This window comes from Zonotrichia leucophrys, chromosome 4, assembly GCF_028769735.1.
Source record: "Zonotrichia leucophrys gambelii isolate GWCS_2022_RI chromosome 4, RI_Zleu_2.0, whole genome shotgun sequence".
Taxonomy (NCBI): domain Eukaryota; kingdom Metazoa; phylum Chordata; class Aves; order Passeriformes; family Passerellidae; genus Zonotrichia; species Zonotrichia leucophrys.
Genome location: NC_088173.1, coordinates 43,074,481 through 43,099,394, shown reverse-complemented (window position 1 = coordinate 43,099,394; position 24,914 = coordinate 43,074,481). Strand labels below are relative to the sequence as shown.

The 24,914-nt window shown below is 53.6% G+C and overlaps 2 protein-coding genes and 1 long non-coding RNA gene across 15 annotated transcripts in view; 1 reads left to right on the top strand and 2 right to left on the bottom strand.

The window, feature by feature from the left end:
• Positions 1 to 410: 410 nt before the first annotated feature.
• LOC135446893 (uncharacterized) lies at positions 411 to 8,449 on the top strand. 10 transcript variants are annotated; one of them, XR_010439925.1, is made up of 7 exons: positions 411 to 644; positions 3,317 to 3,441; positions 4,595 to 4,672; positions 4,774 to 4,890; positions 5,487 to 5,754; positions 6,093 to 6,247; positions 7,346 to 8,449. XR_010439925.1 is itself a non-coding variant. In XM_064711393.1 (6 exons), exons 1-5 carry the CDS (start codon positions 430 to 432, stop codon positions 6,212 to 6,214), a joined length of 657 nt encoding a protein of 218 aa, XP_064567463.1. In that variant the 5' UTR covers positions 411 to 429; the 3' UTR covers positions 6,215 to 6,247; positions 7,346 to 8,449. The 10 variants fall into 10 exon arrangements, 5 of the variants coding, with proteins under 5 accessions (XP_064567463.1, XP_064567462.1, XP_064567464.1 ...); XR_010439922.1 differs by lacking the exon at positions 5,487 to 5,754 and having other exon boundaries at positions 6,093 to 7,467; positions 8,193 to 8,449; XR_010439924.1 differs by having other exon boundaries at positions 6,096 to 8,449.
• Positions 7,744 to 10,173, bottom strand: LOC135446894 (uncharacterized). The gene is made up of 3 exons (XR_010439927.1): positions 10,129 to 10,173; positions 7,997 to 9,225; positions 7,744 to 7,882 (listed from the first exon to the last, which is right to left on the bottom strand). It is a non-coding gene; the product is annotated as an uncharacterized LOC135446894 (long non-coding RNA).
• Positions 10,174 to 11,619: 1,446 nt separating this feature from the next.
• The window catches only part of SLC4A4 (solute carrier family 4 member 4), a 116,946-nt gene continuing 103,651 nt past the window's right edge, over positions 11,620 to 24,914 (bottom strand). For all 4 annotated transcript variants that reach the window (XM_064711387.1, XM_064711389.1, XM_064711390.1 and 1 more), the window contains 6 exons: positions 22,996 to 23,064; positions 21,597 to 21,770; positions 19,544 to 19,705; positions 17,004 to 17,100; positions 15,127 to 15,206; positions 11,620 to 14,394 (listed from right to left, as the gene is read on the bottom strand). In XM_064711387.1, the coding sequence (XP_064567457.1) occupies positions 15,163 to 15,206; positions 17,004 to 17,100; positions 19,544 to 19,705; positions 21,597 to 21,770; positions 22,996 to 23,064 (546 nt within the window). In that variant the 3' untranslated portion in view covers positions 11,620 to 14,394; positions 15,127 to 15,162. The remainder of the gene's footprint in view (positions 14,395 to 15,126; positions 15,207 to 17,003; positions 17,101 to 19,543; positions 19,706 to 21,596; positions 21,771 to 22,995; positions 23,065 to 24,914) is intronic.

Here is a 24,914-nt window from a genome sequence, read left to right as displayed (position 1 = left end):
AGGGTGGCTGGTGTGTCTGTGACACGTTCAGTGCTCATTAGGCTGGGGCTGCACACGCACTAATTAATGGGCACGAGAGCAGCAGGCCGGGTTCGGCCGAGCTCGGCTCTGTTCCGCCGGACTCGGAGTCGCTCGCTGCATTCGGAGCTCAGCTCGGTTCGGTTCGACCGACCCCGTAATGTTCACCGTGGTTGGGCTGATCTCGTGGTTCGGCTTATCTAGTTCGGTTCGGTTTATGTAGCTCGGTTCGGCTGACCGCGGTTCCGTCCCGTTCCGTTCAGTTCACCTCAGCTAAACTCGGATCGATTCGGCAAATCGCGGCCCGAGTCGGCCCTTCGGGTACGCTCGGCTGTTCTCGGCCACACTCGGCTGTTCTCGGCTCCACTCGGCCGCGCTCGGCTCTTCGGCCGTCCCTGACTCTGCTCCGCAATGGCGGCCGGTGGCCGGGCCCCGCTCCCCGGCCTGAGCCCCGTGAGGGGACAGAGTGCTGGCACAGCCGCCTCGGCCCGGGCCACCCTGTCCCTGCCCGGGCCCGCGTCCCCCGGAGCGCGCCCTGCAGCGCAGAACGCGGCCTCGGAGCCAGGAGCGGGGCCAATGCCCTCGGCTCGGCAGCGGCGGCGGGAGGCGGCGGGCGGTGCCCTCAGGTGAGCGGCCGGAGCGGAGGGAGCGGGGCCGGGGGCACCGGGGCCGGGGGCGCCCTCAGCAGGACGGGGCTGCTTTGGGCGCTGCTGCTGCGGGGGACCCGCTGTGGGTGGGACGGGGCTGTCCCGGCCTGCGGCTCTCTGGGATCGCGTTCCGTGGAATAAGCTGGCTGTCGGGCTCGGGCAGCTCATTGTGTAAAACAAAGTTCATCTTAAATTTACACGTTTGTAGGATAAAGGCAGCTGGGGCTTGCTGTTTGCCAGAACCGTCACCTTAAATTCTTCCGTTTGTCTCTAGATTAATGTGCGGGTGGAGTGCTGTGGCTGTATTCCTTAGGGTCCGGTTACACTTTAAACGGTCTTCGGATTTGTTCATGAGATGTTCTTTTGCATACATTAGAGTTTAACACTGTGCTCAAACTAGTCTGGATTATGACTTTCAATTTTGCTTGTTTTCTGTCCACTGTGGATTAAACCAATACCCTGTTATTTCATTCTGTGGGCCACCTGGAGTCTGTGGAAACCGATGGCAAACCGGGTTTTGTTGGGTTTGGGACTTGCCATTTCCCCTGCTCCGTGTGTTTTGCCTTAGGAAACAGGAACTGGGCACCGAGACATTTTGTTACCCTAGAAGGGACGAGTTTATTTGTATTTATTTCCTGAGGCGCCTGGAACGATTTGGGTCTCAGCTGGCGCCCGAGAGCCTCCTCTGTGTCCTGGGTGGGTGGTGGCGATCAAAGGGGTAAAAGCTGGGGCAGGAGGGTGGGCAGAGAGGAGAGCAGTGGTTCTTTGGGGATTTGCATCTGGAAAGGGCCCTCAGGTTCCTGCTGGGAGTCCTGGGAACAGAGCTGAGAGTGGCTGAGCAATGAGGGCAGTGCAGCTGGAGTGCTGAGAGTGCAGAGGCTGCAGTGGCTGTTGTCTGCTCGCTCTCCCATATCCAGTGCTGGGCTGGCACCCTCGGGGCAGGGGTGGCTTTTAAATGTTTTAAATGCTGCAGCAGCTCCCTCAGATTGGATGGGTGTGAGGATATCCAGCTCTTCCTTAGGGCTTGGAGCGTGGCAAGGGTGCAGAGCTCATGGTCAGTCTTGTTTAAACACTTGGAATAGCAAAATACATTAAAACAGAGACTTTGAGGAAATAACATGGGTGAGTCTGTTGCAAGGGTAGGTACAAGCTGTCTTCATTAAAGATCCACACTGCTGGATGTTTGTCAGACCCCTCTGGGGACAGATGTGTCCCCAAAGGTTCATGAACCCCTTGTTTCCTGCTGCAGGGCAGGGTGTGAGCGCGGGCTCGGGGCTGTGTGGCTCCTCCTGCCCGGAGCAGGGACAGCCCTGACTGAGCCACAGAGGTTCAGTTGTTGGGGCAGCTGGGGATGGATCTCTCTGTGCCTGGGAATTGCTGTGGCTGCGTTGCTGTCACAGCTGCAGGGCTCCCTCCGAGCCTGGGCCTGCAGCAGCACTTGGAGCTGCTGTGCTGGGCAGGAGCAGCTCTGGGCTGGGGCTTTCAGTGCCATCAGTGCCCATGGAAATGCAGCCTTGGTTTCACTTCCAGCGGCCTCTCTGTGGTGCCACCCTCGGTGCCAGGGCACAGAGCTGTGGGAAGGCTCCATCCCATCTGTGCCAGGGGCTGCCAGCGCTTCCAGCAGCAGTGCTGGGGCATCAGGGGCTGCCTTTGGAGCCTGATTTCACACAGGGTCACACACTCTGCCCTGCAGCATCCAGCTGGATCCTACAGCTGGACAGTTCAGCCAGCAGGGGTTGGAGTCAGCTCTGGGGCCCAGAGCAGGTTCTGTCCCACAGAGAGGGACTGAGCTCCCTGGGGTAGCTCAGAGATGGGCACTGGCCTTTGGGGCTGGCAGTGAGTGCTGCAGGTGATTGTGGTAAGGGGGAACTGAAGCTTTCTTAGAGAAGCCATCAGCTGTGAGGGGAATCTGTGGAAAACAGGCGGTTGGTGCACTGGCTGGTAGCAGGTCCTGGGCTTTTCTTCTTCTTTCCTTTAACCTGTTCTTAAGAGGACCCCAAACCTGCAAAATCTAAAGGAAGGGGGATGTGGGGGTGAAAGTTGCTTTTCATTTTTTGAAGTGTTGCTGTGGATTTTGGTGTGTCAAGTGGCACTACCAAAACAGGATTGGAATAACCAAACTTCAGGACTCTGCACTTCATTCCTTTAATGTGTTTGTGTGGGTGCAGGAAATGCCAAATCCCAAAGCAATTCCATGTCTGCAACTTCAAGTGCAGCATCTTTAAAACCAAGTGCTCAGTGTGGGCTTTGCACGTGGATGCCAATGGTCAAAGGCCTTTCTTGTGTCCCAAAAGCAAAAACCTTTGTCTGTGAGGTTTTGGGGGGGATTCTCTTTGGGATTTCTTGTGATGCAGCATCCCAGGTGTCCCTGCCTTTCTGCCAAATCCAGTGGTAAAGGATGGAATGGCTGACACGTGGGGTCTGGGATAAAAATGGTTCTGTTCAAATTAGGCAGAGAATGCAATATGAAAAATGAGCATCCTTTTATTGTCTGAAATAGTCAGGAGTAAAAATGCTGGCAAAGGACACGTTGGTGCTTGAATTGGTGTCACCTCTCATGGATAAAACCCCATAGGGAGCAATCAGGGCAGAAGTATGAGAGCCTTTGACTTCCACAGTGGACTTAATTTTCTTTTCCTTCTCTCTTTCAGGGCAGGAAAAATCATCAAACTCCTCCCATCTTTGCCAAAAACTTTGGTGTTTGGGCAGCCAAAGGCAAGAGGCTTCAGCGCCAGGGCTCTGCACTGGAGGGCTCTGCTCCTGCCCACGCTGTGGGGTAAGTCAGAGGGACACAGGGCTCCTCTTTTCCTCTCTGCTGGGACTGACTGCCATGGGATTGCCATTCCTGACAGCCCAGCCCCAGCTGTGTCTGCTGGACAAGGCAAGGGAAGGGACAAATGCAGGTTCTGGCTAAAGGGACTGGTGCTGGCTGTGCCCTGGGGAGCTGGGATGCTGTGCCGGCGGGCTGTGCCCTGAGGGGCAGCTTGGGCACTGCCTGTGCCCCCAGGACTGCTGTGCCCTGAGGGGCAGCTTGGGCACTGCCTGTGCCCCCAGGACTGCTCTGGGCTCAGGAGCTCTCGGTGCATTCCCAGCCCTGCCAGGGTGGCAGCTGCTGCAGGGCTGGGTGACAGCCTTGGCCGGGGCTGGGGCAGGGCCTGGCCTGGCACGGATGCAGGGGCAGGGCTGGGAGGGTTTGGGAGCAGTGGGAGGAGAATGAGGGATGGTGCGGGCACAGAGCTCAGCCCTGCAGGGCCCTGGAATCTGGGAACAGCTCCAGCTCTCCTGGTGCCAGGGATGGGCTCTGAGGGACTGGGCTCACCTGTGGCCTCCCAGGTCAGCAGGAACAAGGGCAATGTGGTGCCAGAGCTGGGGCCCATCGGGCTCTGTTTCCCTCTGGGAAAGCACAACAGTCTCTGGGCTCAGGTGAGTTTCCTGCAAGTGCTTAGAAGAGCAATCCAGGGAAAAGGGAGTTCAGGAATTGCATCTGCTGCTGGGAACAATGCCTCAGGCTTGTTAGTTTGTGTCTGTGAGAAGTGGGCTTTGGGCTGGAGACTGAGTAGGAGGGAAGGGGAGTATTTAGAAATGATATCAGCATTTCTCCCAAAACTGGGGTGCAGCAGTGATGGGGGCGGTTGGGTTTGCTCTGGGCCTTGTTTTTCCTTGTGCAGTTTTTCAATTCTGTTGCATGATTTACTGTTCAGTATCTTTCTAACAAAAACTGACAGGAATTTAGGTTCAGGATTAGAACTTGGGTCCATTCACTGCAAATCTTGCCAAGGCTGGGGGACTGGGGTGATGGCTGCTCTCAGCAAAGGTTATTTATAATGCTGTGTCAGATTTCCCTCAGTGCTGGGCAGGAAAGGTGAGGGTTTGGGTCAGGAATTCTGCAAACAGGACATGGGTGATGGCTGATTTGTTTTGTTTTTCAGTGAGCCAGGGCTGGCACAGGGAATGGTGCAGGTGCTGGTCTGGCAGTGGAGCTGCTGCCCTTTGGAGCCATTTTAAAGGTGTGATCATAGAACATTTTGGGGGCTGTTTTCAGCAATCTGGGTTTAGAGCTCCTGTCCCCAGCCCATTGCTGACCCTGAGACATCTGCTCTGGTTTCAGGCTGTCCTTGCTGGAGCACCCTGGTCCCTGCCATCCCCTGGGACACAGAGGGAGCCCTGTCCCAAGTGGCCTTGGCACCTTGGCAGGGATGTGGCAGCAGCCCCAGAGCAGCTGGAGGTGAGAGCTGGGTGTGTGAAACTGAGCAGTGCTTACCTGGGGCTGGGGGCAGGGGAGGAGTTTCCATCCCCCCTGGAGCTTTCCTGCTGGGATGGGGCAGCACAGGGAGCAGCATTAATTGTGCCCCTCCCATGGGCACTGCTGCCCTTGGTGTCTCTGCTGTGCCACCAGACCGTGGCACTTTGCTGCTGCCACTGCCACCCCCCGGGGCTGTGCCCTCCTGCCAGCCCCACCCAGGAGCTCCAGGGGTGCCTGTGTGCTCTGTTGGGAGCGTTTGCTGGGAATGTGCCTCATCCCTGGCAGTGTCCCTTTGTCCCTGGGCTGCCAGCCAGCTTTGGGCTGCTCAATCCAGGGCTGGATTGCCCAGGGCACTGAGAGGGAGCAGCACAGGGAGGGTGACAGAGAGGGGCTGGCAGAGCCCAGCTGGCAGCCTGTGCTGGTGCTGCAGGTGGGCTGTGGGCACTGCAGGGAGTGAATGTCCCTTCCCTTATCAGTCCTGCAGATCCCAGGGGCTCCTAGAGCAGGATTTTATTCCTTACTCCCTTTGTGGAAATTCATTCTCCCAATTGCCATGAGCAATTCTTTGATTTCTCTAGGAGAAAACCTCCCAGCAGAGACAGATGGCAGTGGAGGCCAGAGCTGTGTTTGGAGCAGGGAGTGCTGAGAGCTGAATCTGCCTGTGCTGCCACAGCCTGAGCACAGCCTGGGAACAGCCTGGGAAAGGGATTGGGGCAATTTCTGATGCCCCAGTGAGAAGAACACAAACTCAGCCATTCAGCCTGACAGGCCCCTCCACCAGAGCTCAGCACACATCCTCAGAGGGAAGTCCAGCATCCAAAGGGAAAAAAAGCACAGAAGAAAAAGGTGATTTATTTTGATTTAAATTTATTTCAAGTTCTTAAAGCCCAACCAACATTTGCTCTTGATTTTGGTTGGGTGAAAAACAAGCAGTGGGCACAGGTGATGCCATTCATGTAGCTGAAAACCTGGTGTAATCCAGAGGGGATACAAGAACTGTTTGTGTAGGAAAATGCAATGTGAGGGGATGTCAGGGGGAGTGAGGTGGCATTTGTGAGGGAATTGCTGAGGTCATTGAAGGGAGCCCAGCAGACAATTCCCCTGGGAAATCCGAGGCCACACCCAGGACTCTCCAGGGCTGAGGGGGCAGCCCTGGGACTCACTGTGTCCTCCTTCCTTGGCAGCAGCCAGCAGGGAAGGGACAAGAGGATCCCTGTGGGATGAGGCTGGAGAGAGCGAGCAGAGGAGCAGCCTCGGGCTGGAGAAGGGCAAAGGGACCAACGTGGTGTCACCAGGGCACCTGTGAGGAGCAGAATGGACACTTGGAGGCCACATGGAGGTGAGGAGTGGATGGTTTGGGGCAAAGTCTGAGTTCATCTACAGGGAAATAAGTAGGGGATATTTAGGAGGGAAAAGCTGAGGTGAGGAGCTCACCCACCCTGGCACAAGGTGTGTTTGCACAGGCTGGAGCCAGAGGTGAAGGTCAATCCAAAGCCAGCCCTGCTCAACCTCTAAATCCCAGGATAAGTTGTACAGGCTGCCCACTGAGGGATTAAAAACACGAAAATGAAACCAAGAGCATTAATGAGGTTCCTGGGAATCCCATTAACTTGTTGTCAGAACTCCTAATACAGTTTTGAGCTTTGATGACAAGAATGCATTTCTTTATTTGGATTATGACTGTGTGGGATGTGGGGTTTATTTGGATTTTAAAGCTCTCATGGTGGCCCTGACACTGCTCAGGAGCTGGTAGGGAAAGCAGAGTCAGAGCTCCTGGCAGGCACAGGGTGTTTTCCCCATAGTGGATTGTGGAGGAATTGTCTGGGACCTGGATTGTCCCTCTGGGTGATGCCACTTGCTGTGATTTGTATAATTTCATACATTTAATTCCCAAAACTTCCCAGCCCAGGGGTTTGAGCTGACAGGGCTGGACAAAGATTGTTCTCTGTGTGGGGCCCAGATTTGGGGTTCCCTGTCAGCTGTGCTAGTTGTGATGAATTATACCCAGAGCCCCAGATTCCCTGCTCCATTCCTGCTGCAGTAACCTCCCAGTGCCCCATGGAGTGTGGGCATTCCCATGCAGAGCTGCTGCCTTGGACAGCAGCTGTGCCAGGAGCCAGCAGAGCTCCCAAGGAAGCTCAGCAGCACAGGGACAAGGACAGAGCTATATTCCATAGAACTGGCTGTTTCTAACCCTCACCCCAATGGTGTCCCTGGGGTCACTGGACAGAGCTGCCTGGAATTGAGCTGGTTTCACCCCCTGAGCTCCAGGATGGAGAACATCCAGTTGGTGTTTAAAGCAGGAGAAGGCAGTGGCAGATGTGCTCCCAGCCTGTGCTGGGGCAGCCCCTGTGCCCAGGGGGGGACATCTCTCCCTGCTGAAGCTCAGCTCCTCTCAGAGCCTCAGCAGTGGCCTCTCCAAATTCTTTTCCCTCAGGAAAGGGATGCACATCTCTGTCTTCAGCACATCTCCAGTGGGAGATGTGAAAGCTTTCCACCACTTGTGCACTTGCAGCTGGATCCCTGGAAAACACTAAATTCCATCCCACTGATTTTCAGGTATCTCTGAGGGCTCCTGCCTGGGATTTAATATCTGTGGGGGAAGACTGCCTTGGCTTCAGTGCTGCTGATGGATGGTGGCCTCTGGCTGGGCAGCAGGGAAGGGATTTGGGGTGGCTGGGACAGAGCTGGCAGCTGTGTGGGAGCTCTGAACCGGGAATTGCTGCGTGAGCCCCTCTGCAAACGGGCCGTGCCTCCATTCCCAGGTAATGCCAGCTGCTCCTTGGGCTCCTCCTGGGCTCTTGGTGCTCTGTGTGGGCTGGAGCATTTCCACGTGCCTGCTCAGAGCAGCCCCTGGCCCAGGAGCCACGGTGCAGGCACAGCTCCTCCTGCAGATCCCACAGACACGAGGGGCTGCTTGCCTTCAGGAGCTTCTGGCTCCTCCTGCCCTGCGCTCCCAGCCAGCTGGGACACCCTGAGGGAACACCAAGGAGCACGGCTGGCAGCGAGCAGGAGACACCGAGGCCTCTGGGCCCAGAAACAGCCCCGGCCTCAGCAGCCACCATGGCTTTGGCCTGGCAGCGCTCACCTGCAGGAAACGCCCCTGCCACTCTCCAGAGGAACCCTCAGGAATTGTCTGGTTCCCTTCTTCCTGGGGAAACAAAGGGACATTGTGTGAGCACATTTACAGCTGCTGGGTAAATCCTGGGAAGGGCAGAAAAATCAGGGTTATGGGGAAGAGTTTGGTGCTGACATGTTGAGTGCCAGCCAGTTCTTCCCTACAGCCATTGCAGGGGCTGGTGTGTAAAGCAGCATTAGCAGAAGGGAAGGAGCTGCATTTGCAGAGGAAGTCTCTTACTGGCAGCAGTCATTCCCATCCCATGCAGGACCTTTGGAACAGCCCTGGGATTGGCTCAGGTGTTTGGAGCAGGGTGCTGAGAGGACCAAAATTCTGTGTTTGATGTGCAGCTGGGCCGGTCACTTCTCAGCATTTGATTTGGTGATCCTCACGGCTCTGGAAATAAAGAACAAACAGTTGTCACTGGTTTTTAACACTGGGGGGTTTTCCCTCGTGTTTCCCTGTGGCTCCAGTCCCACACCAGGCACAATGGGAGCGGGAGCAGCAACGCCTCGGCCCCAGCGGCCGTCCCAGAGCGGCTGCTCCCGGCCGGGGCGCTGCAGCCCCGGGGGTGCGGGCACGGAGAAGGGGCTGGGGCGCTGCGGCTCGTAGGGGAGTGCGGGGCTCGTGGGGTTACCGGGCCGGGGGGCTGCGGGGCGGCGCCGTGTCCGCCAGGGGGCGCCCCGCGGGGCGGGCGGCGATACCGATGGGGTCCTGGGGCCGGTACGGGCGTTGTCCGTGTCCTTCCCGCTTCCAGCGCGATCCAGAGGCTGCTCCCAGGAAGCCTCATCCTCCTGGCGGGCATGGCACTGGCACAACACCGGCATAGCACCGGTTCCTTCCTGCCGGAGCATGCCCGGAGTCCCGGCGGGATCCAGCCCTCCGCCGGCTGCAGCCGGAGCTGTAGCGCCTCTCCCGGAGTGGTTCTTTCCGAATGCGGCGATGCCGGTGCCGATCGCATCCCCAATCCCACCTTGATCCTCCAGCCCCAGCACCCGCACCCTGCCCGCCCAGGTAGAAGTGGCTCGGCCCAGCTCCCACAGGAAATACCGGCAGGATCAGGACCTGAGTCCTCGGGCCCAGATCCTGGTCCCACCCGAGCGCTTTGGAGCTCGGGTAGGAGCAGCAGCAGCCCCCGATCCGGCTCTCCGCACAGCGCTCCGACCGACGCTGCCGCCGCATCCCGAGCTGAGCATCCCCTGCAGAAAGCGGGACAGGCGCGGATGTGAGGGACCGGGGAGGGAGGGGGGAGGTGCCAAGACCCGAGGGGACGCTCGTGTGTCTGGCAATTGCTTTTTTCAATGTGTGTTCACGCTGCAGAGTGACGAGCCCCCCCTCTGCTTCCCTCCCACCCCACCCGCCCCCCTCCCTCCCCCCGGGCCCCGGTACGGAGGAGGGGGTCCCCGCGAGGGGGCCGGGGCGGGACCGCGTCCGGAGGAGTGGTCCGGGTGAGGGGGCGGAATCTGGAGGGGGAGCTTCCTCCAGGCCCCGCCCCTCCCCGAACCCCTCCTCCGGAGGGGGCGCTCCCCGCTCCCTTCCCCAGGGATCCCCTGCTAGTGAGGATGCCCCTGTTACTCGGACCCGCCACCCCAGGACCCCCCAGTGTGATGTAGGGACAGCCGGAGCCCCGGCGGTGTGGGACGCTGTGTTGCACTGCAGTGGGGGAACCCGCAGAGCGGCTCCGGCCCCGTGTGGGGACCCCAGCGAGGGCGGGGGCGCCGGCCTCCGGCCGTCAGGGCTTTATTATTGCCCGGCACCCCGAGCCCCGCGGTGCGAGGGAAGGAGGAGAGGGGAGGACGGGGAGACAGGAGAGATGGGGGTGGTGAGTGAGGACGGGGAGGGAGAGGGGTCGGAGTGAGGAGGGAAGCGGGAGAGGAAGGGAAAGGCCGAAGGGGCAGAAGAGGGATGATGGAGAGAGGAGGAATAGAAGGGAGTAGCGGGGAAGGGACAGGACGGGAAGGAGTGGGGGGGTCGGGTTTGGGAGGAGAGGAAAGGAGAGTTTCAGGGGGAGAGGGAAGGGGGAGAAAGAAAGGGAATAGGCAGAGAAGGAAGCAGGGGTAGAGAGAGGGACAGAAGGGGAGGCCGAAGCCTCCGCGCCTTACCTGCGGAGCCCGCACAGGGAGCTCCCGTCCGCACCGTGCTCTGAGTGAGCAAATGGCGGCCGAGGTGATTTCCGGGGTCTAAATCACCTCGGTCCCGCCCCGCGCAGCCGCTCTGGGGCCCCGCCCTGCACACCTGAGCTGGGCCCGCCCCGGTATTGCCAGGCCCCGCCCCCTGCACCAACCGGCCACGCCCCCTTCCGGTAGGCCCCGCCCCTCACACCTTTGCCGGCCCCGCCTCCCGCACCGCTGTCCCGCGGCCACGCGGGGGCGCCGCGCTCGCACCGCGCTCCGTGTCCGCCAGAGGGCGCACTGCGGGGTCCCGGCCCCACACGGCGGCTCCGCGCCCGCACCGGGGAACGGCCGCGATCCCGCACCCGGCAGCGCCCCGTGCCCGCGGCCATCCCGGGCCCGAAACCGATCCCTGTCCCGGTACCGCTTGGATCCGCCCGACGGGAGAGAGGCCGCATCGCCCGGGACCTCTCGGCAGACCCCAGCAGTGCTCTGCCCCCACACCCTCGGCCGCCGTCGCGGCCCCGCCGCAGCATCCCGTGCACGGTGCTGTCCCCTCGGTAAGCCCCCAATAAGGCAGCCCCGGGGCTTTCCGCTCCGCCCGCCCTCCCCCTCCAGAGCACCGCGCCGCCGGGGCAGAGCGTCGCCCGGCTCTCCCTCCCTTCCCCGGGGCCGCAGCCCCGCGGGGCTCTCGCCCGTCGTGCGCGCTCCTGTGGAACCAGCGGGGCTGGATCGCCGTGAGCGGGAGGAGCCGCACCGAGACCTTCCTCTCCTCGGCGTCCAGCTGCTGCATTTTGCCCATGCCCATTGCCTGCGACTTCAAATAGGTGAGACCTGTCCTACCGCTGGGCTCATCTACGTACCCGGTACCCAGGGAGCTGCCCACTCTGCCCAGTACTTGCTCCGAAGCTTCCAGAGGCACCAGAGCTGACCAACAAGGAGCTGAGTGGCAAGGAGGTGGCTCTCCCTGCCACCAGGTGAGTGGTACTGCCTTTGTGCAGGTTACAATCCCAAAATAAAACCATTTGGATTGGAAAAGACCCCTGAGATTGATCCCGGTCAGTTCCTGACCCTTCCTTCTCCCCTTGGTTAGGTGATTGAGGAGATGGTCCTCAATTCCCTCTGGGGTGCAATCCCAGGGAATCCCAAATTTCACCACCGCCCAGCCCTTCCACGAGGTGCCTTCACCTCCAAGTGCTGCCCTGTGCACCGGCCCCCTCTGAGCTCAGAGCTGGGGGAGCCCCGGGCACAAGCAGGGATCCAGGGGCCCGGAGGGAAGTGCCCAGTGGGGGCCCAGCAGACCCAGACCTTCTGGCAACTCTCCACATCCAAGCGCTCCCCCAGCTATCCCAAACTATGCTTCAGTGGGTCCAACACTAGGGTGTCAGGGAGCCCCTTTTATCACCAAACTGATTCTGGGATCTCGGTTCCATCAGAGAAGACTTGGCACATATTGAGGGAAAACAGACATGAACTCTCCCATGAATGCATAAAGTTACTTTATTTTCAGTATACATTTATTTAATTTTGAAAAATATAAATGCTAAAATATCTCATCATCTTCATCTTTTGATTCCATAAAAGTCACAATAGAAAGCTTCATAAAACTGTAAAATACTATAATGTTATAAGGAATTTCATTTTTTATATTACTGGAAAAAAAAAATCACTTTAATATGTTTGAAATGTTTTCTGCTTTTTTTCCTTTTAGTTCCACCATCTGATCCACTTCATTTCATCCTAAGTCCTTGTTCCCTCCTCCAAAGAAAGCACGGACTTAGGAGAATTAAGAACAAGAATAAAAGTATCTCAAAGTGCGACTCGATTCCAACAGAGATACAAAGGTGCGGCAGCCCCGGGAGGGGGCAGCGCAGGCCGGCTCCCCGCGGGCTGGGACCTGGCATTTGCTGGGGGAAGGTCATTTTTGACGGCTGCCTCTGATCTTGGAGGGCTTTGGGTCAGTCTCCACACTTATTTCCTGAAGCGCCCACCCAGGCTTTTCCGACAAAACACCTAATTTGGATCGAAATGACGTTCTGGTTACTCTCCAAGGTCTGCAGAGAACCTTTGCTGCCAGAGGGCGGCGCTTCTCATGCAGAGCCTTTGTCCTGTCGGCAGCGCGGCCCTCAGCGCAACACAAAAAACACAACACAGAGAGAGAGAAAGATCTAGAACAGCAGTCAGGACACTTCAAGTGTATTTAACACGGTTCAGAAGAGAAGACCTCATTTTTGGGGAGACAGGTCACCAGGCAGCAGCAGCTGGAAGCTGTGCCCATGGAACCGAGCGGGACAGCCCCTGCGACCCAGCTGATGGCACCTCTCCTGTGGGATTGCTGCACACGCACGGTCTGGGCAGGATGTGCAGCAATCCCCACGCAGCTCCTGTGCTCCAGCCTGTGTCCCCACTGGGTGCCAGCACTGGTGTCCACCAAGGGATGGAGAGCATTGGCTAAGCTGGCATCACACTTCCCAAGTTACCTGTCCTCCAGCAGCAGGAGGCATCCCAGAGCTGCTCCTCTTCAGGCCTTTCCCAAGTTTCCCCAGCATTTTCAGAGTAGGTTTCAGCTGGGTTCCTAAGATACCCAATACAGATTTCATGGAAACTGAAGGGGAGGCCCCTCAAGGGTGAGCAGGGGCTATACAGAGGTGGTGGCTCCTGTGTGGGAGCAGATGCTAAAATTTGGCATTTAAGGTCTCAGCACCATCAGAAATTCCTCTTGACTTCACCAACCCAGACTTTGGTTTCACAAGGACCAAGTGGCAGCATGTGCCCATCCTCTGTGATGGGATTGTCTCCATCAGGAATTTCACCTCGAGAGCTGGGGTACTTTTGCTTCTTGTTCTGTTTTTTATTTTTGGACAAAGCTTTTTGTGTGTTCCCCATGTCCTGGTGAAGCCCAGTTTCCCAAAGATGCCTTTAGATGCACATACCAGTAGGAACATGCTGCAGAGAGGAAAACCTCTCTCCTGATGTGATGTCCACTTGCTTGGTTGCACCCCAAAATCCTGGGATGCCCATGCCTGGCCTGCTGAGTCCTGCTGCATTGCTGGTGTGGGGCAGAGCAGCCAAGGTGCAGGGTCAATTCTGCAGATGGTGGAACACAGGGCTGGGATGCAGGAGGATCTTTGTGAATCTGAGTGTCAGGATGAACATCCCAGCAGGCCACCTTCATCTTCCTCCTCGTGCACTGTGCCTGAGGCACACCTTGGCTCTTCTCACTGCACATACGGACACACTGGTGTTCCAAGAAAACCACAGAGCCATCCCAGGTCAGAAATCAACAACAGGGATAGAACCAGCAGCTGTCCATTCATGCTCTTCTAAGATCACAAGAGATTTAAGTCTCTTTCACAACAGGGATCGCTCATTACAAAAAACTCCATGAACCAACTTAACCCTAAGAAAAACAGATGCTTCGGAGCACAAGGTGTTAATTGAACTGATCCAGCCCTATGCCACGTCCTGGAGATTGCAGTGTGATGTTGTGGGTTTGTTTCTTGTAAAAATCACATTATATATGGTACAATACATTTTTTACAGAAAGCCTGGCATCTAGAAATAAGAGGTAGAACTACTCATAACTATATGTTTCCTGCTGCAGGAAAAAAATTCATTTTTCTTTACAGTAATTAAAAAAAGGTTAAAAAAATTGTCAAAAAAAAAAAAGTCGTAGGTTAGGCCCCCATAATTTAAACAAAATAATCTAGGAAAATAACACTCTTCCATGTACCTGACGGATTAAGTCCATTAAAGTGTTTCTTTAAAAAAAATTGCATAGGAAAGGGACGTTTCCAAACATGCTACAGCGATGGCAATGGTCTGTCTGTGCTGGGAGTGAAGTACCTTCTCTTTTACCTACACGAGGGTTAGCAGCACGTTCCAGCAGTGGGAGCAGACACGGAATGAGCCTGGAGGTCAGCTGGGCTCTGCAGACACACAGACAGCGGCTCCCGGCGTTCCCGCGGGGCTCGGGCGGGCCCGGAGCGCTGCTGCCCCCGCAGCCAGGCAGGAGGAGTCCGGGAAACACCGAGGGCGTGGGCGGGGAGGGGCAGGGCGGGCTCCGTTACCTTCGCCGCTGGGAGCAGGGAGCTTCTCAACATTTGGCTAGTGACAAAATGAATTGGTAAAAGATCGGACAGACAGACAAATTACAAAGTAGTTTCTGTTCCCTTGCTCCTCCAGAAATAACCATTGTCTTCAGGATCAAGTTCTATTCTAATTTGAGGCACAACTTTTACTGGAGTTCGTGGAGGGCTGCAAAGAAGAAGACAGACAAAGTCAGAGCAGTACAAATGCTGGGCTTTGGGAATGCACAGCCAGATTTCAGGTAAGGCCCACACACAGATAACCTGAATGAGCTGCTCTGAACACTGCTTGGAAACTTCCAGGGATGGGGCATCTTGATGCTCCACCCCAGGCTGTGACAACATCCCTCAGCTGCCACTGAAATAATCCAGGCATCGCTGCTGGGATGGATTTCAGTGCCTGTCTAACAGCTGTAAGCACAGACACATCTTTGGCATTTCAGAGGAATAAACTTGCCTTGCTCCACATCACAGTCCTGCTGCTGGGAGGCCCAAGCTGGCCCCAAGGGACTGGACTCAGCAATTATTACTTGCTGCAGTTTAAGGTTATCCTTTACTCTGTTTTCCACCACAATATGGAAAAATGGATTATTTCTCCTTGGCAACAACTCTCTGGGCTACCCCAGTAGCTCCACATTTTTCTCCTGGTCTGATTCCCAAACCTGCTCTCAGTGCAGCAGCCAGGAGGCCAGGGAAGCTGCCAGGTCTCTCCCAGGTTCTCCACTCCCCATCCCCAGTCCTGCCAGGAGCTGGAGTAACTGTGGAATCAATTTGTTCGTGATCACCTTGGGAGGCAGCAACCCCGTGCAGGGAATGTTCTCCAAGTGTTTTATTTTAAGAGTCCCCTGGAGGAAATTTGCTGTGTTCTGAGGGGGGCAGAGGTGCATTTTGGGGTGCTTACCTTGGCATGGCGTGTGATTGAAGGAAGGGAATTGTATCAGCACGATGTGTGGCGTTCAAGGAATGTTGGTGATTTTTCTCCTGGGGGAAGAAAGCCTGGGTGTCACTGCTGCACACCCACTGTGCAGCGCCTCCAGCCCTGCCTCAGCTCTCCCAAATCTATGGGCCAAGCTCTTTTCCTGCTAGCTGCCAGATGGATTTACAGCTTGGTGAGGAAGCTCTGCATTCCCTTCTCTCCTCCAAGGTAACACCCCTGGGGTGCCAGCAGCCCATCCCCTGACACTTACCTGGGACCTGTCCCCCTGGGTTATCCCCCTCTGTCACACCCACGTCCTTGGGGGACACAGGGTGGCTTCCCTCTGCTGACCCTGTGGAGCCATGTTCTCTGGGAATGACAGTCCTGCTCCTGCTCTTGCTGCAGGAAAGCTGCTGTCAGTAGTACTGCCAGGAATATGCCCTGGATCACAGTTACACTCAAGCACAATCCCACAGTGGTGCTGCATTCCAGTTGGGTTTTTTTGGTATTCCAGTGGCCTGATATGTTTTAATTTTTATTTTACATTGCTTTTAATTAGAAAGCAGCAAATAAAATACTGGATTATAAAAATGTATAAATACACAAACCAACTACAGTTCAGCCCATGGCTGATTTTATCTGTTCCATCTCCAAGGGCATCCCAAGAACCAGGCTGATGCCACAACTAACTTTTCCTAACTATTTTAGCCCTTAAGATGTTGGAAAAAAGGCATCTGATCCTGAAATCCTGAGTAACAATATTTAGGATGCAGTTTGTTTTTAGTATCAGGAATGCACTAAATACATGGAATGAGGAGGATATGAGGTTGCCTGTGGCTGATTTTGGATGATGTGCTGACATCAGCAAAACATTGAGGATATCCAAATAGCCAAGAAAATGCTTCCTTTCCAATGCTTTTATTTTATATCCCAAACTCTGAGTGTCTCTGTATCTAAAAGCCACAGGGTAAGGCTTACCATTCCCTGAGGGCTCTATATGCTACCAAAAGGAAAGGAACCTGGCTCCCAGTTCCTAAGATCCATCGATAATTTAAGGATCTAAAGATCAGAAGGGTTAGATCCTGCTCCTAGGAAGCACTAGCCAGGCTAATTTATTTAGTTTGTATTTCTCCCCTCCCACCTCAGAGGAAAAGGGCATTTGACACCCTTAGTATGTTACAAAGTCATCCCAAAGGCAAAACCACCAAGGTCAGCTGTGATTCCTCACTTAAAAGAGGAAAATGTAAAGTGGGAATGACTGAAAATAAAGATTAAATTAAACAATTACAGCTATTAACATCAGAAATGAAATCCTAAAAGAAGAGCACAAACCACCTAAGAAGGGAAATATGTTAATGGCCAACTGATCTCTGCCTGTGCAGCTTAATGACACAGATAAATAATTACTCTGTTAAATGCTGATTTTTGCAACTGCTTGGCACCTAGGGGAACAAACAGTGACAGGACAGCGCTGCAAATCCAGAACACAAAGCTCAGTGGAAAAAAAAAAAATCCCACCATCAGCAGGTTAACACCAAGGGGGAGAGGGAGAGGAGAGGAACAGAGAGTGGGTGGCCAGGAGACCTGTCAGGAGCTGGAGAAAAGCACTTAAACTGGAGGCACCAGAAGGAATAACATTGATTTTGTAACCAGCAAAGAAAATTAAAGCTCACAAAAGCAAAATCGGTCATAAAGCAGGGGCCTGGAAATTAAAAACGAGAGGGGAAAAAAAAGAACAAGAGAATACTTCTGAAGTTAAAGGAAAGATTAAAAATTATTTTAAAATCACTAAATAGACACAGATATAGTTTTGTAGTGCAAGTGAGAGTCAAGCAGGCATGCAAGAGCTTAGTTCTACTCACTGTCAGCAGGTTTGCTATCACTTAGGAAAGGTTCCTGCTCCATGATGTCCATTGGTATTTTAATACTTGGGACTTTTTCTGAGTAGGGGCAGTCAGACTGTGAAAGAAATGTGTAAAAGGTCTTAGAATATTCCCACTGCTCTCTCCCTCATTGTCTCCCACACATTAAAATTATCCTTCACACAGTTCTGTAGGAACAGGTAAAAGAAAGGAAGGGAAAAGAGAAAAGCATCCTCCAGCATAGCTGCCTGATGGATTCCACTGGTTCCCCACTGCATCCCACTTCCCTTGATTACCCTCATACTCCAAAAATAAAACAGAAAAGAATCATCCTGTTGGATTGTAAATTGTAATACATCTCCTTTCCCACCCCACCGTCATAAAAGACACCATCCCCTTCTGCCTGGAGTCAGCTGCAGGAAATAGATGGAAAATGCATTTGTGGGCAGACACAGCACGCTGCTGGAAAAGCTCCTCCAAATCCTTCATCCTGCTGGGATTCTTGTAAAAGCCCTTGCTTGTTCCCAATTGCTCCACAGGCCCCAGATATGACATGGCAGAGGCTCCTTACATCAGACTGGCTCAGCTCCCTCTTTAATGAAAGTGGAGTCAACCCCAGTCTCAGTTACACCTCTGGTTCACCAATTCCAGAGCCCTTGGAAGAATTCTGCAACCCTGGCCCAGCCAGAGAAACAGCAACCAGCTCAGGATGGGGCACAGGGAAAAGCTGGAGTCCCCCAGAGTTGGGGCACCAGCAGGATTTCACCCCCGCTGCCTTCTACCACCACCTGCTTCTGCTCAACAGGAGTGATTGGAATTGTTTGGCTTTTTTAAAAATAAAGGGAACTCCTCAAAGCCAAGGAAAGGCTGTTACTGCCTAAGTTGGCAAAGGCAGGAAGGTGGGATTTGCCAGAAATGCTGGGACATCTTTGTTTCTGAAGAGAACCGGACCCACAACACCAGGGTAGAGGGAGGAGACCTTCCAGTCAGGGCAGGAAAACACTAAGGAGGCCAGAGACTGGCTCTCCCTGGATTATTATTCTTATTTTTGATTTATTTTTTAACATAACTGATATCCAGTGCCTTATTTCATACTCCAACTTCAAGATGTTTCCTCAGGACTATTTTTATGAGGCTGAGGGACAAGCAGAACTCAAAGAAAGCACAAGTGACACCCAGCAACTCCCCTGGCTGAACTCAGATCCATGCACTGCTCCCCAGATCCCACAGGATTGACTGGATTGACTCTGGGGGTGGATATTTCTGGAAGGGAAAGGGTGAAAATAATCCAGCCAGTAATTGCCCAGTGCTGTATGTTCAGGAAGCTAGGAAAGGCAAGTGCTGAAAAAAACCAGCAAGAGTTAAGGACCAATATTTTGCATAAAATATCTTACCCATTAGATTAATTACTGTACCTGGAATTCAGGAAAAGCCTGGGAAGAGAGGAAATACCTTAAAACAGACAGGAGAGAGGGAAGCCATGGCTGGGGATACACGGCTGGATTCACACCAGTGAGGAGGAGGGGATGGAGCCAAACCATTGCTGATTCCTCAGCAGAGCCCCTTTTACTCTCATCTGGGTTTGCTCAAGGGTGCTAAAGAAAACCCTGGAAGCTGGAGCAAGGATGGGACAGGGCAGCTTGCTGTCTCAACTAAAAGCCAGTCCTCCCAGCTGTTTTTCCTGCTGTGCTAAAAGGGGATTCTTTCCCAGCTTCAGGTGACCTTACCTCTCCCTACAGCCCAGGAAAGGCCCTTCTTCATGGACATGAGCAGAAGAAGTGACACCATGCTTAGAACTCACCATGGAGTGTCTTTAGCACTTCAACATAAATTTAAAGCATTTGAGTTAGACCTGAGCAGGAGAACATTTAAAGGCACCAAGACTACATTTCTTCTTCTTACATATACAGGAGGAAAGAGAACAGTCAAAGGCACATGAGTGTGGCCTAGCCAGGTCACTTTTCACTATTTAGGGCATACTGCCACCTGAGGTAGGACCAGAGTGCACTGCAGAGGGCACGGATGCTCAGGAAACATGGAGGTGATGAGTTTTACCAACACCAAGCAGCTTTTCCTGCAATATGACAAATCACACCTATTATGTGCTTTCCAAAAGAGCCATTTAAAAAATACTTGAAAAATAAAACCAGTAGGACCAGAGCTGCTGGTGAAAAGCATTCTCCTCCTAAAATGTAAGAGACAACGAAGGGGAGAAAGGTGTAGGAGGGAAGCTGGAGGAGGCAGGGTGATGAGAGGCATTCTAGCAAGGGGCACGAAACCTCAGCAGGTACCTGGTGCTCTTGGAAAGTGTAACCTCACCCCTAGCAATGCACAAATCACCCACCACAGGCTGGAAAAGGGAAGGCTGTGTAGGAATTAAGTTTTCTTTGGGACTCATTAGCTGCAGCAGTGGCAGACCGAGCTGTCAGCTCCACAAGTGGCTGGCAAATGTCCAGCCTCAGCACTGGGCAGGGCATGGAATGTGCAGGGGGTTAGCTACCTAGGGAGGAGCGATGTGACAAGAGCAGGAAGCTCCTTACATCATCATTGTCACTGTCCATACTGCCCTTCTTCTTTTTCTTCTTCTTCTCATCCTCTTTCTTCTTCTTGTCCTTTTCTGGAATGACGTCGTCAAGAAAGCTTAAGTCATGCTGGGAAAAGAGGTAGTCCATGGCTTTTCTGACTGCCACCAGGGCCAAGATCTGCAAAGGCAGAGAGGGATTCCCAGTCACATTTTACCTTTCACTTGGCACACTGCATTCCTCTCAGTTCTGCTTCTAAGCCCACACTCTTGAATTCTGGCTGTAAATGAACATACAAAGAAGGTGGTGAACACCCGGGACATCTCTGTCAGCTTAAGAGGTTGTGCTGTCACTGCCTCATGTCAGAAAAAATCAGAAGCAGTGGAATACTCCTGTATTTAACACTCCTGTATTAGGAAATAAAGAGCAAACAAACGAGCACTTTCATTTACTTTTGGAGGCAGGTTCACAGGACAGCCTGAGTAATAAAACCTTGACTTGTTTCTCACCACTTGCCCAGCTGAACTTTTAAGAAATCAGACAAGGGCCAATCCACGCCCCCAGAGATTGCAGAATAAAGTTTACTGGGATTGTGGCAGCAGGAAACTGGAGTAAAAGCTTGTTCTGTGCAAGACTGCAACAAAAGCACTGGGAAAGAAGGAAGGGACATGTCTGAAATGGGTGCTTACATGGACACTGGGCCTGACAGCCCCAGCAGAGGCCACTGAGATCCCACACAGGCTTTGCAGAGGGTACAGCAATGGGCTGGGAGCTGTAACCTATTCCCAAGAAGCTGCCTTTAAGGACAGCTTTGTGCCAGGCCATCCTGATGCACAGCACAAACAATTCTCAGGAGAAGATCTCAGGCTCTGACTTGCATAACCTGAGGGGCGATTACAGACGTGAGGAATTACTCAGGGGGGAAAGATACCACACAGACACTGTGGCCATCCCACTGTGGATTACTGTGCTGAAAATGCCTTTCCTCCAAATAAACAGGGACTTGGCCACTGGCTGAATCCTCACAAACTCAAGTTTGTGCTTTTTTGCTCGTGAGTGCAGAAAATGGAGCTTTTTGCCATCATATCCAGGCCCACCGAAGCTGTGGCTGTGCCTTCCCTGAGTCTGCACCATTCTAACAAACTTGGTCAGCCTTGGGTTGCAATCAGATTTTAGCATGGGCAAAGAGATTTTACATTCCAGCTTCCAACATCAGTGCAACACAGCCATGGAATTGCGATGGAATGCCACATCAGTGGGAATTACTGATTTTTTACATCTTTCACAGGAGCATGTGTCTCAGCAGGAACATTTGGAGGATTTTTTCAACTGGCATAATCTTTTCTCATTTCACCATCTTGTTCTTCACCTGGGTTCTCCCCTCCCTCCCTCTCTCTCTTACATAAGCACTGCAGCTCCTACCAGCCCCCACAACTCAGATTTTACATGTCCATAAACCTGAAATTAGGTGACTTGGGACCAAGAGTTATTCAGGACTTTCATAAAACTTTGCCTTTTGCACAAGTCAGATCCATCTCCAAGCCTAGCTGTGTCTATAATTCCAGTAATAATATGAATAGTCACCCACAGAGGGTAAACAACATTAGTGTCTGTTTACTGGAGTCCAAGGAAAAGAGACATTCCCTTTCCCTCCCTTTGACACCTCTCTTAGCACTGAGCCTCCTTCTTGGTTCTGTCAATTTGTGCTATTTAAAAGCCAGGGAGACATTTTGCATCTGGTAGCTAGTGTGGGCTAAGCCAGAAACTCTGCACCTCTCCTCGGTTCATGCAGCTCAAGGAGAAACCATAGCAAATCTAACCTTGGCAGCCAGGACTGGTCAACACTAACTACACCTTCCTGGGAAAAAATTAACTTTCCAGGCTCATTTTCCTCCAGAGGATTAATGGAAAGGCAGCCACAGTCACACTGAGCCCCCTGAGTGCCACGAGTGGAGCTGTGAGGCACAGACTCGCTAGGGAGAGGCTGGATTTACACATGTACAGGAATGTCCTAGGGGGAAAGGAGCAGGCTGTGGGGAAAGGGAGGGCTGGGAAGGACAGCAACACCTACCATGACAGGGAATATGATGGCAGCCACGGTGGATTTGAGGATCCAGAGGAGGGCCAGGCACACCACCTGCAGGAAGGTGAAGAGGTGCACCCTGCGCAGTGGGACGTGGCGCAGGTAGATAAAGTCAGGCTGGTGTTTTAGAGGCATCAAGAGCAGCTTCAGCCGATCCATGAACTGGAAATGAAGAGATGTTGAAATGAAACACAGGATGCACAAAAAAAAAAGAGAGAAAACAAGATGAATGCCCAAACCAGGGTCAGCATCACATTCTGGGGAATTTTTGCTGTCCTCCCTTTCCCTGCTCCTGCCAAGGAAAGATATTCAGCTTTCAGAAGCTGTGCTTTTGTTTTCCCCAAATAAATCAGGAGCAGAGGTCAACAGAGGCGAGGGCAGACATTGCCTTGCCAGAAAACAGAACAGCACCTCACCAAAGGGCGAGGAAGATGGGCAGCTTTCCCAGCAGTGTCCCTGTGCTGGACCGGATGGACTTGGAGCTAAACCAAAATGGGGATTTCTCAGTGAGTACAAAACACTGTTGATCCCAACCCCCCCAGCACCTGGGTCGGGAGCAGGGGAAATCCCCTCCAGGAGAGCCGCCCCGGGGCAGCGGGACAATCCCCTCGTTGTCCCCTGCCGGAGCGCGGGCTCACTGCCCACTGCCGGGACCAGACGGAACCGCGGCACTGAATGGAAGCTGGAGCTGTTTTACAGAACGCCTGAGGGAATTCTGGGACTCACAGAACAGGCAGTCCCTTCCCCTCAGGGCACAACCCGACACAAAAAAGAAAGGCCTCAATTAACAGGGTGCCAGAAAGCAACAAAACCACTTCCAGCCTCCTTGGGCCAGCTACAGGCGCTGGGCACGAGAGTGGTTCCTTATGTAAGATTTCCTCAACGACAAAGAGAGGGGAATGGCTTCCCCTCCCTGGAGAACAATGTCCCTGCTCCTTAGCATTGAGGAACAACCCCACTGCCATAAATCATCCTCCTTCCTAGCCTTCAGTCTGTGGCACAGGACCCAAACTACCCTGGCAGCGATCCTGAGCTGGGGCAGAAGCCTGTAGAATCCTGGAATGGTTTGGGTTGGAGGGGATCCTAAGAGGATCCTCTTGTTCCACCCCTCTGCCATAGGCAAGGACGCCTTCCACCAGACCAGGCTACCCCAAGCCCCACCCTGGTTGCCAAAGATGGACCCAGGTCCACAAAGCACCCCTGGCACTGCCGGTGCCCACTTGGCCACTGTCCCTTGGTCTGCCATTTCAGGACGCCTGGGCTTGTGGCTAAGTTTGCCAGCAGCTGCCACCCTTCATGGGCTTCTTGGGAAGGAGGAGGAGGCAGTGAAGGAGAAGGGTAAAGCTGGAGGGCTGTGGGAGAAGCCCTGTGCTGGCTGATGACTCACCTGCACGCCGTTGAGGGATGCAACTCCCATGTAGAGGAAGACACCATAGAGCACGGGCATGGGAATGAACTGTGGGACAAGAAGAGCAGGAGAGCCCAGGTGAGAATCTCCCTGTACACCACACACCATTAACACGTGGTGGGACAACATTCCCAGCCTGTCAGCCATCCAAACTGCACCCACAGGGGGATGACAGAGAGGAATGAAGCCATGAAAGTAATAAAGCTGAAGAAACAATATGTAAATATGTAATTCATAAAATGAAGCTGAATAAACAATAAATCCTCCTGCTGTGTTCTGAGAGACACAAGGACATTTGTGCAATCACACTCTCCCAGTTCACCAGGACTTGGACATCTTGTCCAGAGGGCACGATTCCAGTCACTCAGCAAGTCAAGGAACAGGTGGGCAAACGTGTTCCAGTGAGCTTCAAACTGCCTTTCACCTCTGATTTGTGGTGTGACTAGAAACAGAAGGCAGAGAAGAAGGAAAGGCAGAACAATCCTGTAGTTTGTGGTACACCGTGTTTTCCCAGGTAACTCAAGTTGTGCCAGGGGAGGTTTAGGTAGGATATTAGGAAAACACATTCACAGAAAGGGTTGTCAAGCCCTGGCACAGGGTTTCCAGGGCAGTGCTGGAGTTGCCATCTCTGGAGGAATTTAAAGGCAGCTCTTGGGGACATGGTTTAGTGGTGACTGGCAGTGCTGGTGGAACTGGGTGATCTTAGAGAGCTTTTCCAATTAAAACAATCCTGTGATTCCATGTCCAGTCCAGCTCAGTAAACCATGCAAATCCATGCAGAAAGGACGTTCTTTGGAGTCCCACCTCAGCAACAACAGTCGTGCCAACCCAATCTCTTCCTGCTCTGTCTCTCACACACATTAATCCAGAATTACTCCCAAATACAGGACTGACTTCCTTTCTTTGTTGCCGGGATGTGTTCTTTCAAACATCACTTTCTGCTCCCTCAAAGTGCCAAGTGCTGCCCATACCTCCACATGGGGCACACCTCCCTTTGGGAGTGAGGAAGGTGCAGGGGAGCAGCAGACAGGCTGCCTGGAATGAGTCTCTATCCCTCACCAGAGGAGTGGGCAGCCTGCCTGGCATGACAGAAACAGGGATGCCTGGAACAAACCACAGGCAGGAGCTGAGTACCAGCCTCTGTGGGATTTACTGGTGCCCAGGGAGGGTGGAATGAGCTCCGAAGGACAGTCCCTAGCGCAGTGCCAGGGGACTGCCACTGAATGGCAGCCACAGCCAGGCCATGGCACCCACTGCTCCAAGCAGTCCTGTGCTGGGAATCCTCCCCTTCCAACCCCTGCACTGAGCTCATTAGAGAGGCAAACAACACTGCAGCTATGCAGTGTTTTAGCACATTCCCCACCACCTTGCTCATTGCTTCCAGCAGGCATTTCCCTGGGGCCACATGAGCACCAAAGTCACCCAGCCATATGCTATCCAGAGCCTCCCTGCCAGCATTTCTCCTTCCTTCCTGAGTCTCACTGCCTGTCCCCTCCTGCGAGCTTCTGAACTGCTACCTCATCCTTCTCTTGGGTTTATTTGCTCCCTCGAGTGAGCCACACTGCTGTTTCCCATCTGAAGGTAAAAGTTTTTTTTCTGCAGCTTTTTCTGGGCTCTGCCAACAGCTCTGCTGTGAGAGGGACAGGGACCCGGCAGGGGCTTCACAAAGCTGTGGGTGATCATGGGATTCAAAGCCCTCACGGGATCTCAGGGATGACACACAACACAATACAGTAAGCAAGAGCTGAGCTTGCCAGCTCATTTTCACTGCTCTCCTCTCCTGCCCTTCTATTTATTTCCATGGGTTTTTTTAAAAGTAAGAACAATTTCAGCATTCCATCATGATTAATCCTGTACATTATCCTGAGGTGAAACCTCAGTACCTGAGCCTGCAGAGC